Source organism: Podarcis raffonei, chromosome 5 (assembly GCF_027172205.1).
Source record: "Podarcis raffonei isolate rPodRaf1 chromosome 5, rPodRaf1.pri, whole genome shotgun sequence".
In the NCBI taxonomy this organism is placed as follows: domain Eukaryota; kingdom Metazoa; phylum Chordata; class Lepidosauria; order Squamata; family Lacertidae; genus Podarcis; species Podarcis raffonei.
The window spans coordinates 13370964-13383526 of NC_070606.1; the positions used below are offsets into that span (position 1 = coordinate 13370964).

The 12563-nt window shown below is 44.4% G+C and overlaps 1 protein-coding gene across 1 annotated transcript in view; it reads right to left on the reverse strand.

Moving 5' to 3' along the window:
• WDFY4 (WDFY family member 4) overlaps positions 1-12563 on the reverse strand; it is a 174189-nt gene that overhangs the window by 114094 nt on the left and 47532 nt on the right. Inside the window, exons 17-23 of the mRNA XM_053387394.1 lie at positions 11892-12123; positions 8562-8713; positions 5695-5806; positions 3624-3814; positions 2021-2173; positions 1742-1815; positions 396-557 (exon numbers count right to left, since the gene is read on the reverse strand). Coding sequence (XP_053243369.1) covers positions 396-557; positions 1742-1815; positions 2021-2173; positions 3624-3814; positions 5695-5806; positions 8562-8713; positions 11892-12123 — 1076 coding nt within the window. The remainder of the gene's footprint in view (positions 1-395; positions 558-1741; positions 1816-2020; positions 2174-3623; positions 3815-5694; positions 5807-8561; positions 8714-11891; positions 12124-12563) is intronic.

A 12563-nucleotide genomic window follows, 5' to 3' on the forward strand; every position in this document is an offset into this window, starting at 1 on the left:
CAGAACACTGTTCTAATTGGCTAAAAAAATGTGATAAGTTGTTCACCACAGAATCCCTTAATATGGCACCCACTTCAATTCCTAGAACCATGTTTTGTGTTTCTTACTTTCTAAAAAGTCACAGAACTTTTCCCTAGGAAATTGGGTGAAGATGTTCTCTGCCTTCCCTCGCTGTACTGCAAGTCACTAAGAAGATGGAGGTATTGATCGGCTCCCCTCAGCACAATGGGTGAACTGGAGACGCGTTCATAACCCATCCCTCAAAAAAAACAAAAACTAGTAAAAGACCTGAAAGGGTGTGTGTGCAAAGTTTAGGGTGATGTGTTTGTCTTGGTTCTACTTCCTTTGGATGCTTCCTGCCCCCCCCACACTTTGGGAAAGATGAATGATAATACCAATCAATATCTTTGATGCTGAAATGGTAGCGCAGCAAATGCGACAGTACGGTACAGATCCTGCCGATGCGAGAGCGTGTAATCTCAGGGTCACTGAAGAGAATAAAAAGTCTGGGTACCATCTGCACCCGATGAGCAAGTTGCACATCCCAGCTTCCTTTTCTGTAACAGACAAAAGGATCACTAGCCACCTTTCTTGGCAGAAGATGAAAACAACCAAATCTGCATTTCTCCTATACAATTGCTCTACCTTCTGGACCTTTGACTTCTGATGTTGCCTTGGCAACCCGTCAAAAGACTGACGGAGAAATCAAATAGTTTTCAGTGTCAGCCTGGGGGATAAATTGTTGTCATCGTTTCACCTCTTGCTCTTTACCTCCTCCCCTCAGGTCCATAACTCTTCTTTGATATTTGCCCTGACTTAGAGAGTTCAAATCAAACAAAAGTATTGATTTCTGGAGCTGTACGTCGGTGGAAATAAATGCTTTTCTTAGAAAAGTCAGTAGAAAACATTATCAGGATCCTGGAAGACCTTTTAATGAGAAGGAAATAGAATTCACAGGTCTCCAATATGTTTTAAAATTACAAAAGAAGAGTGCATACTTGAGATTTCTTGGCAGGTATGTAAGGCATACCTGATATCTGTTAAATGTTCCTGAATATGCCTTTAAGAACATATCCCACGGGGTCTGTTTTAGTGTGAAGCTACAAATTATAGTAAACATGCATTTTAAAGAAAGCACTCTTAAGCTTCCGGTTATGTTCTGAAGTAACAATAGCCACATGAATCCTTTATCTCTATTTATGGACAAAATAAGATCAGCATCCCCACCTGATATTTGCCTTTGACTATATCCTTGGCAGCAAACGGCACTTTTGGGGGACAAATAGCAACAATTGGAGAGTAATTTCCAGTAGGAAACCAGCATGGGACCATGTTTCACACTAGGACTTCACCCAGCTGCTTTTCTTTCAAACTAAAAACTGTTAGAATTTCATTTAATGGGTAGTTTGGCCCTAAGGTCCACCTAGCGTAGCATTCTTTGTAAGGTTCCTAGCAAGTAGCATGGGCTCACTTGGGAGTTGGCCAGTGGTCAGCTGGTGGGCTGCAGTCTATGCTCTGTCAATCCCTCTTCTAAAAGCTGAGCATAAGGAGAATTTCAGGCCTGCCCCCTTTGCTCCATGAACAGCTGAGCAAAACTGAATGGGGGAAATGTGCATGACTCGATGTTTGTGATCGCTGAATTCAAACAAATGTTGTGGCCGCACCTTCACCCCACAAAATGTGTTGCATGTGTTTAGCCCCTGATTCCAGGCTCCATGAACATGCTGACCAGCCCACATACCTTGAAGTTTGTAAGATTTCTGTTAGGTGTTCAAAGAGAGAAATCTCCATATTTTCAGGGGCATGGCACCAAAGCTGAAAGCCAAAAGGAACAGCACTCAGAACTTTGAGTGGCTTGTGTTCTGTTCGTTAGGTAAACTTTGCATGCTGACCAAAATGGTGCAACCTGGACACAGGTCACCAGCCTCACTCAATGAGGCTTATACGGAATGAGATTTCTTTCTATAGAGGGGGGAAGCCCCCCACAAAAAAAAGTATGAAAGAGATTTGGCATCTTTACCTCAAAGCAGCAGACAATATGCTGGAATGCCTCCAGGTTCTTGATAGTGGGGGCATCCTGGCTGATCTCAGCAATGCCCGCAATGGCGAAGACGAGTTGCAGAATTCTGCTGTTTAACAAATGGATCTTTCTTTTCAACAGGTATGCCAGGAGCTGCAAATTGATGGAGGAGGAATTCAGTTTGGTTCACAACCTTAACGCAGATCTACCTCATTCACACTTCCTGAAACAATATATGAATTTTGCGGTGCAGTTCTCAACCCCCCCCCCAAAAAAAAACCGTAGACCAAAAATACTTAGATTAGGAGAAAACACATATAAAAATGCAGTACGCTAGGAAGAACTGATAGCAAAAACATATATATTAGGAAAAATTACATCCACCAATAGGTATATCGGGGGGAATGTGCAGTAAAATGTCAACTTTTTGTGAGAACTTTATTTTTTAAAATTGCAAATTCATGTGGAAATGGGGCAAACTTATGATTGGGGAAATGGGAAACAGAAATATTGAAGTTGACAAAAGCTGTCTAACTGGCACAGCCTGGTTTTTAAAGAGAGTGGGTGGAATAAGAAACCCCCCCCCCTTCCCCAGTGTATCTTCGTCCACTGAAGAACGGAAGTAATTCTGAAAATTCAAAATCATCAATACTGAATTGGATTGTGCAATTACAGAATGCTACTTTCCTCTGTCTGTTGGAGAAAGAGTGCAGTGAAAATCTATTAGGAATTGTAGGCGCTGATATTCCAAAGGAGCAGAAAAGACTTTTTATGTATGGAACAACAGCTGCCCGGGTGGAAAGAAGACCAGAGAGGAATGGCAAACCAAGCTGATGGACAACAACAACAACAACAGCAACAGCAACAACAACAACAACAATAATAATTTATTATTTATACCCCACCCATCTGGCTGGGCTTCCCCAGCCACTCTGGGCGGCTTCCAAAAAAATATTAAAATACTGTAATACATCAAACATTAAAAGCTTCCCTAAACAGGGCTGCCTTCAGATGTCTTCTAAAAGTCTGGTAGTTGCTATTCTCTTTGACATCTAGGACATGTGGAAGGACATTCCACAGGGAGGGCACCACTACCGAGAAGGCCCTCTGCCTGGTTCCCTGTTACTTGGCTTCTCGCAGTGAGGGAACCGCCAGAAGGCCCTCAGCGCTGGACCTCAGTGTCCAGGTAGAACGATGGGGACGGAGACGCTCCTTCAGATATACTGGACCGAGGCCGTTTAGGGCTTTAAAGGTCAGCACCAACACTTTGAATTGTGCTCGGAAACGTACTGGGAGCCAATGTAGGTCTTTCAAGACCGGTGTTATGTGGTCTCGGCGGCTGCTCCCAGTCACCAGTCTAGCTGCCGCATTCTGTATTCGTTGTATTTTCTGGGTCACCTTCAAAGGTAGCCCCACGTAGAGCGCATTGCAGTAGTCAAGTGGGAGATAACCAGAGCATGCACCACTCTGGCAAGGCAGTCCGTGGGCAGATAGGGTCTCAGCCTAGGTACCAGATGGAGCTGGTAAACAGCTGCCCAAATAAAACACCACGTGAGGGATAAGGAAGACCACTGTTGCTGTGGAAAAGGAATTAACATCTCACCTGGTACCCACCAATCTGTCTCATTAGATTTTCGCTCATTGCACTGCTGCAGAGAACAGTGTGCAAGACTTTGACAGCAGCATACACAGTGTGGTCATCGTGGGCCATGGCAAGGAGACCCAGCATAATCGCAGGCCCTCCTACGTAGTTGAGACTGACCGCTGCTGGGGAGGACTGGAAAACCCGGGTCCCTGTAAGGAAGGCGAGAATAAAGTGAGGAGGCAAACTCGCTATAGTCCCATTCAGAAAAAAATCAAAAACACAGAAAGCAACAAGGAGAGAGAAAAGAGATTGGAAAGCCCGACAGCAGAATCAGGTTTCTTTATTACATACAATTGTGCATCTTTCTAGCCATGTAGTTACAGGAAGGAAACAAGTTAAAGGGGCCCCCAATTTCTGTCGCCGCCAGCAAAAACGAATACAGTGGTACTTCGGGTTACATACGCTTCAGGTTACATACACTTCAGGTTACAGACTCCACTAACCCAGAAATAGTGCTTCAGGTTAAGAACTTTGCTTCAGGGTGAGAACAGAAATCGTGCTCCGGTGGAGCGGCAGCAGTGGGAGGCCCCATTAGCTAAAGTGGTGCTTTAAGAACAGTTTCAGGTTAAGAACAGACCTCCGGAATGAATTAAGTACTTAACCTGAGGTAGCACTGTAAATGAATAGAAAGAGAACGTACCCACATGACACTAACACAAAATATTTGCACATACACTATGTAAAAGAATTAAAGTTTAACACACATACCCCTTCTTTTCTCCCGCAACCTCATACAGTGGTACCTTGGTTTACAACCATAATCCACTCTGGAGGTCCGGTTGTAAACCAAAACAGGTTGTAACCCAAGGCACACTTTCGCCAGTGGGGCCTCCCCACCAAAAAAATTGGTTGTAATAAAAAAAATGGGTTGTAATCCAAAAAAAGGGACACGCACTTCCGGGTTTGACGTTGTTGTAATCCAAAGCGATTGCAAACCAAGGTGCCACTGTACTGTCTATAACATTTGTGGCTCACATCGAATGTAACTGATCTGTAATAAATGGCTCTATGAAATGAAAGCAGAGACGCTGTATGTGCTTTTGCTACCCAAGAAAAGCTTATTAAAAAAACAAAATTTTAATAAATGCCAAAGGAAGAACAATTGAGGAAGGGAAATATTCAACTAAGTTTTACTCGAACTAGGTCTACTGAAATCAATGAACATGACCAAATTCATTTCAATAGGTCTATGCTGAGCAAAACCTAGCAGAACATCCATCACTAGGTCTACCACTCTCTCTCTCTCTCTCTCTCTCTCTCTCTCTCTCTATATATATATATATATTTGCAAAAAGTACCAATGCTAAGACAGCACAGCTCAGTTCCCTCTATCAAAATGTTCATTGGTTTTATTGGTAAAGTCCTCCTTATGAGTGCTTTGGGAAATTACATATGCAGCAAGAGTGTATGAAACATTGTCCTAGCTACAAAAAAGTCATTTTTCTTGAGTGATCTGCACAGGATAAGGGGAAAAGTTAGGTGACCTGGACTTGCAACTTTCAGTTGTCAGGGACAGGCAGGTGCCCCCAAATAGTGGGGGGGGGGACATGGGGAGCATGGGTCTGCAGTCACAGTTTGCCTAGACAGCTAGTTAGCGGGAAGTGTTTTTGCATATCACTTGCACATTAGGAGCTGATGTAGCTGAGAGCTTCGCCACTAAAGAATCAAAATCCAGTCACTTGCCCCCATTGGTCCAGGGGTGGTTGGGGTGTCGGCCCATCCTGTGTGTCCTGACCACAGAATTGGTACAGCCAAGAAATGTTTGTGTGCTAATTCAGCGGGAAAGACCCCCGCCCATTGGGCGGTTTAAACATCACGCCAACTGTAGCCACCCACCAAATGAAAAAGGCTTTCACATGATTTGTGGCGATGTTTAAAGGGCCTTCGGTCTTACAGCCCTCCTTTGTGCCCTGCTTCTGGTCAGACTTCTTAATTTTAGTTAGTTAGTTAGTTAGTTAGTTAGTTAGTTAGTTAGTTAGGTTATACTTCTTAATATGTTTCAGTGTTCATGGCCCTCATTTCTGCTTACCGTACAGGCCTACAGCAACTGATCCGATAGTTCTTAAGGGGCCTGCAAGTTTCCCTGCAGTATTTCGAGACATGAAAACTGGCGTTGTGCTGTCACGAGAAGAGAGCTCCAGCTGAAAAATAGAGGGAGTTGTTGTGTCACACAAGGCAGGTAAATGGCAAGGATAATTTTGAAAGGAAAAAAACCTATTGAGCACCATAAAGGTAAAAGGTAAAGGGACCCCTGACCATTAGGTCCAGTCGTGACCGACTCTGGGGTTGCGGCGCTCATCTCGCTTTATTGGCCGAGGGAGCCGGCGTACAGCTTCCGGGTCATGTGGCCAGCATGACTAAGCCGCTTCTGGTGAACCAGCGCAGCGCACGGAAACGCCATTTACCTTCCCGCCGGAGCGGTACCTATTTATCTACTTGCGCTTGACGTGCTTTTGAACCGCTAGGTTGGCAGGAGCAGGGACCGAGCAATGGGAGCTCACCCCGTTGCAGGGATTCGAACCGCCGACCTTCTGATCGGCAAGTCCTAGGCTCTGTGGTTTAACCCACAGCGCTACCCGCATCCCTCTTGAGCACCCTATGATGGAGAAATTCAGAGCCGTTTACCATTCTGGTCCTACAAGGAAATAGCTTAAATGTTCTGGACTATTTTTGAAGACGCCATTAGGCCTAAAGGCCTTGCTAGGATCTTGCTTAGGTTGGCAAATGCTTTCAACACCACACTGATGTTATTGGCGTGCATCAATGCCTCAGGGGGACTTCAGCTCCTGTGGCACTCGGCTTCCCTTCATGAACAGAGCACATTCAAGAGTGTCTAATGCCTTTGCAAAACCTTCACACTTTATTCAGCCTCCCAGGTCACCGCTTCTGCCTCTGGTAAGTCACATGAAGTGGGAGAAGAGTTTGATTTGCGATACACAGGCTGCATTAGGACCTAATGCGCCATTGCAATCTCCTTATCTCATATGTGGAAGCCAGGATGCCTGAGGCTCAGACCCAGAGGCTCGGGGGGGGGTGACCTCAGAGCTCAAATGTGATGCCTTTCGGAGCAAGTCTAGCAGCTCACAGCAATTACAAGAATATACATATCTATACAGTGAGGGGGAGAGAGTATTTGATCCCCTGCTAAGTTTGCCTGTTTGCCCTCTGACGAAGAAATGACCAGTCCATAATTTGAGGTTTATTGTAGCTGTGAGAGACAGAATAACAACAGCTACACATCAGCCTCAAAATCTTACTGACTTGGAGAGGATCTGCAAAGAGGAGTGGGACAAAATGCCTCCTGAGATGTGTGCAAACCTGGTGGCCACCTACAAGAAACATCTGACCTCTGCAATTGCCAACAAGGGTTTTGCCACCAAGTACTAAGTCGTCTTTTGCAAAGGGATCAAATACTTATTTCACTCATTATAATGCACATCAATCTCTGACTTTTGTCTTCTGGGTTTCTGGGGGTTTTCCTGTTGTTATTTTGTCTCTCACAGCTACAATAAACCTACCATTAAAATTATGGACTGGTCATTTCTTCGTCAGAGGGCAAACGGGCAAATTTAGCAGGGGATCAAATACTTTTTTACACACACACACACATTGCTCATACATTGCATGCATAGCTTTAGGTTTGGTCTACGTAAACAAGATCTCGGGTAACAGGACTGGGAAAGGCAGTTCTAGGCTGGATGAAACAGTAATCTGACAAAGTAAATGTCAAAAGTTTGATCCAAGTACATTGGTCCATGTAGCTTAGAATCGTAGAGTTTGAAATGGACCATGGGGGAGGGGTCATCAAGACCAATCCCAGTGTTATGTACTGAAGTTCTCACCCTGGGCCAGCAGGGGGATACTGTAGATAGTTATGCAAATGAAGGATCGAAAGTGACGTTCAGATAGTTTTAGAAAGTTGCAACAGTTACATTGTTCTGGAGCTCTATATAAGCAGGCTGACTGAGCTCCTCAGTTCAGTTCTGTTCCAGCTTACAAATAAAGAGATTCTTTGGAAGAATCGCTGTGTCGTCTGATATGTTCGCCCACAACTTAACACCCAGCACATCATGTTTTTCTAACTATGCTCTAGTGCATGTTCATTACCCGCTTTCCTTGGTGTTTACAAAAACAGTAGATTCAGATGCTCAAAAAAAATGTGCAGTTTAAATTTTAGAAGAGAAGCCCCCTAACCCTACTTTCTGCCCAGGCTCCTGGCTTTCTCCATGAAGAAAAAGCAAACTAAAGGAACTCTAAAGGAACATGGATGGGGGAAAAAAGGGTTTGGATAGAAAATAAGGTGATATTATAAGCTGTAATGCTTTAAATTAAGGATTTGCTGAACAAATAATCTGAAATGGAATACAAGAAGGGGAGGTATGAGAAGGTCAGAGAAATTTGTTATTGAAAAGTATGTTTTATGAACTATATGTCTTTTTTTAATCTTTTTGTTTGTTTTTTGTTTGTATAAAAAATTGAAAACTTTAATAAATATCTTTTTTTAAAAAAGACGCCATAGTTCGGGGGGGGGGGAAAGAAAAAGAAAAAGCAAACTAAAAAACATAACTTTGGGTCATACTGTTTCAGGTCAGACTTGCTTTCGCTTCACACTCAGGCCTAAAGATTTCTAGAAAAGTCTCTCTCTTTTTTAGAACAATGACAGACCCATGGCTGAATTTGCTAGATGTCCAAAGCAGAATCAATTTACTTGGACCTTCAAACAAGCTAACTGGCTACATTTTTAGATTAAGAGTTGTGCCTTGTTTGGCCACAGTGCTCTCCCTTTAAGACCTCTCCCATGGTGGGTTATCCTACAGCCTCCTGTGTTTTGTGAAATTGTAAAATAATAATAAATCTCTCATTTCACTGTTCAGCAAAAGGCCAAAAAGCACTAACCTCTTTAGCAATCAGGCGACCGTCCACCTCGCCATAGAAGTCTTTTATATTTTTGATTGTGGTATAAGATGAGTTCATGGTGTTGATTCCAAATGAAATCTTCTCCTGTGCTACCAAGGCTGAAGTCAGTACACTGCTACAAGAGCTTGCGCCTAAGGACAACGCAAGAAGATGGCCTACTCTCAGTGTGAGGCAAAGCAATCATTTAGGTGAGAAAGGACCAATTCCCTCCAGCATTAGTTATTAGAGGATATCCCACCCCATCCTTCCCCATTCATATACAATATAGCTCTTTCAATACCAGATTTGCACAAAACCAGAAAAACGCATGAGCAAATTTGTAAATTGCCTGACTGCGCGCCCCCCAAGGGAGGACAGGGAAGGCAAGGAATTGAACCCTGGGTCTTGGTGGTAGGTCAATGGGGAAGAGGCTGGAAAAGCGACGAGCTGGGAGGTGCTAGAGCTTTGGGCTATTCTTCAGAGAAGCTGAGTGCAGCTGGTTTAAACTGGTTCTCTTATCTCTTTCTGTCAAGGTCATGCTGACTAGAATAGTAAGGCCAGAAAGAGCCTGGGTTTCATTTCCTCTTTCTATCTCTCTTCCTTCTGGTGTGGTGTTCTGTACAGTGGAGCCTTGGTCCTCAAGCTTAATCCGTTCCGGAAGTCGATTCGAAAACCAAAGCGTTCAAAAACCAAGGTGTTCTTTCCCATAGAAAGTAATGCAAAATGGATTAATCCGTTCCAGACGTTTAAAAAAAAACCCCTAACTATTATTATTTTCTAAATCATTTTTATTAACCGACCAATCAAATCACATCACATAAATTCCGAATTACGAAGCCGAATTTTAAATTTTTGTTGGGGGTACCCATATTTCAAGTTCCGAAACAACCCCTGATTTAACATGAATTTTACTATCCAACCAGACCATTGATCCATAAAATGAAAGCAATAAACAATGTACTGCAGTCACACAATCATTCAATTAATGATTAATGTGGAACTGGGTTCCACACAGTCACAAAAACAAAGAGAGAGAGCCGCAAAAACAAAAGCACAAAATAAATAGACAGACCTCAGCGTAACACTCAAAACGGAAGTGTGGCACTCAAATCGGAAGCGTAATACTCAAAATGGAGCACGTTCGGCTTCCGAAAAAAGTTCACAAACCGGAACACTTACTTCCAGATTTGCAGTGTTTGAGTTCCAAGTTATTTGAGTACCAAGGCATTTGAGAACCAAGGTACCACTGTATATAGTGTTAATGTTTAGTCTTATTATAAGTTATTGTACATTTAAGATAAGTCTGCTGCAACTGGATTTCTTATGGACAGTTCCAATCCTGAATATATTGGATTTGTGACCATTATACTCATTTGCCTTCAGCGGCAACGTGTTTAAGTTTTTACTCTGCTAACTAAATGTCGGAGTTCCACTCTGGATCAATACTGAGTAGAATTTCATGACACAGAAGAAGGCAGCCCCACCATTTGGCAGCAGGACAGAATCAGTCCTGCTGGCTCTCTTCCTCTCACAACCTGCTCCAGGAGAGTCCTACATGTTGCTGAACAATGGACCAGGCAGGCCCAGAGGGGGTGCTCAAACCCCATGTCCAGTCCGTGTCTGTTGGGGAGGGCTCCAGAATGAGAGGCTAGAGGGGAAACGTCTCAAGCTAAAGGAGTTGAGTCAGGGAGACCTCACTGCGTTACTTTCAGCGAGTAAAAGTCAATTGTAATTGTGACTACATTATTACATGAGCGCTGTTCCACAGCATTTGATATTTTCATTTACATACATTCATTCGAAATAAAGATATTCTCCCACCACGCTGACGAAGAATTCTACGAAACAGTAGTCAATATCCAGAATCACTGTTCAGTGTTGGACATCATATTTGCTGAATACACAAAGCTTCACAGCTTGTCTTTCATCGTACAAAGTTTGGTAAAGGTAAAGGGACCCCTGACCATTAGGTCCAGTCATGGCCGACTCTGGGGTTGCGGTGCTCATCTCGCTTTACTGGCCGAGGGAGCCCACGTACAGCTTCCGGGTCATGTGGCCAGCATAACTAAGCCGCTTCTGGCGAACCAGAGCGGCGCACGGAAACGCTGTTTACCTTCCCGCTGGAGTGGTACCTATTTATCTACTTGCACTTTGATGTGCTTTCAAACTCCTAGGTTGGCAGGAGCAGGGACTGAACAACGGGAGCTCACCCCATCGCGGGGATTCGAACCGCCGACCTTCTGATCAGCAAGTCCTAGGCTCTGAGGTTTAACTCAGAGCACCACCCGCGTCCCACAAAGTTTGGTACCTCGCTTCATTTAAAGATTTTCAGAGACTTTGAGACTAAAGATTTCATTTTGTACTTGTTATGGTTTGTAAGAATTCTATACATTGTCTATTATGTATTTATATGGTCATCGTGTTGCCTAGACATTGCTGACAGGGCAAGGAATAGCCTATACAGAGGGCAGGCACTCAGCCAAATGGAGCTCTCTTTCTCTTCTGACGGAAACCTTTAAAACAGTGGCGAAAAGTGGCTGCGGGAAAGCCACTTCCAAAATAGAGAGGAGGTAGGGTTGCGGGCCCACGCCCTCCCCACGCACGCGGGGGCTGGCTCACAGCCCCCACGAGAATGAGGGAATCCTCGGGCGAGTCATCTCCCTGCTTAGCCAATCAGCTGGTCAGGGGTGTGTGGCTTGGGCTATTTATGCCCAGTGCGCCCAAGGACTGCCCTCTCTTCTCGTCGCCAGCTGACCAGGTTTCCCACCCCACCCGCCCTTTAGTTTCTCCTCTGACCTTGCTCTGGACTTCGGTTGGTCGCCGTCAAGGAGCCTGGTAGGAATTTGTTCCACTTGGCGAATTGGCACCGGCCATTTGGTTTTTGCCTACCTCGTAGCAAATCGTCACAACTTCTCGGCATTGGAGGTTAGGCATTGGTAGGGGTACTGTTATGCAGATGTGGGGGGGAAGGAAGTGTCATCACCTTCCCCCAAAGCAAAGGGTAGTCCGGTAAACGGATTCCGGGGGGCGTGGCCCTGTCTGAAGCCTATGGAGGTGTGGGCCTAAGGCACACCCCCGAGTGGTGACCCCAGAGGAGATCCTAGTTGATGTACATCAGCAGGACTCCCCCTACTGGTGGTTAACCCTTACCGGTCATCATGCAATCGGGCTGAAGCCGGTTAGCTGATAGGACCAATGCCTAAGCCAATACCGCTCAATTCCTGCAATCAATAAAGTTGTGGCCTTTTTTCGCCCATTAACCTTAAATACCGTGTCCTGTGTCTTTATTTCACAAGGGGGGAGGGGGACTTGCCATGCAACAACTTTTACCTTTAAACCCCACCGCTTGGAAGTTGCTATAGTATCTCGGACCAAGGTTGGCAATAAGCTGCAGAGTTCCCACAGAGAGAGCTTCTTCAAACAAATACATCGGGCCCTGGCACCAAGTCAAGGAGCTCTTCTGTTTCCAAATCCGTGGGGTAGCCACATAACCGTAGACGTCGATAAAGGAAGATGGGTCCATGGAGACAAAGTTGCCTGGGAGAGGCTGGATGTATTGCATCTGCAACAGGGGAAAAAAGGAACTGCTGAATGGCTATGCTACGTTTGGGTAGCTCAGTCAGCTGCCCCTGGAACTCAGGTCTAGGCTAGGCTAGGCTAGAAGCCTTCTCTCCAATATACGATATACGATATCTTTATTGTCATTGTCCCATGCAGAACAATGAAATTGAAAAACTACATAAAACTACTACAAAACTACATAAAACTACTACAAAACTACATAAAACATTCAAAAACCCCTAAAAACTCTAAAACCCCATTTTAAAATACACTATACTATAGAGACCTTTTATGCTGCGTTTAGAACCAGAATTGCATTTACGTAGAAACTGTTTCTCAGGCGGCTAGTCCTGGCCTTTATAACCCTATACCTTCTTCCAGAAGGCAGAAGCTGAAAGAGATCATTTCCGGGGTGCGTACTATCCTGCACTATCTCTTCCA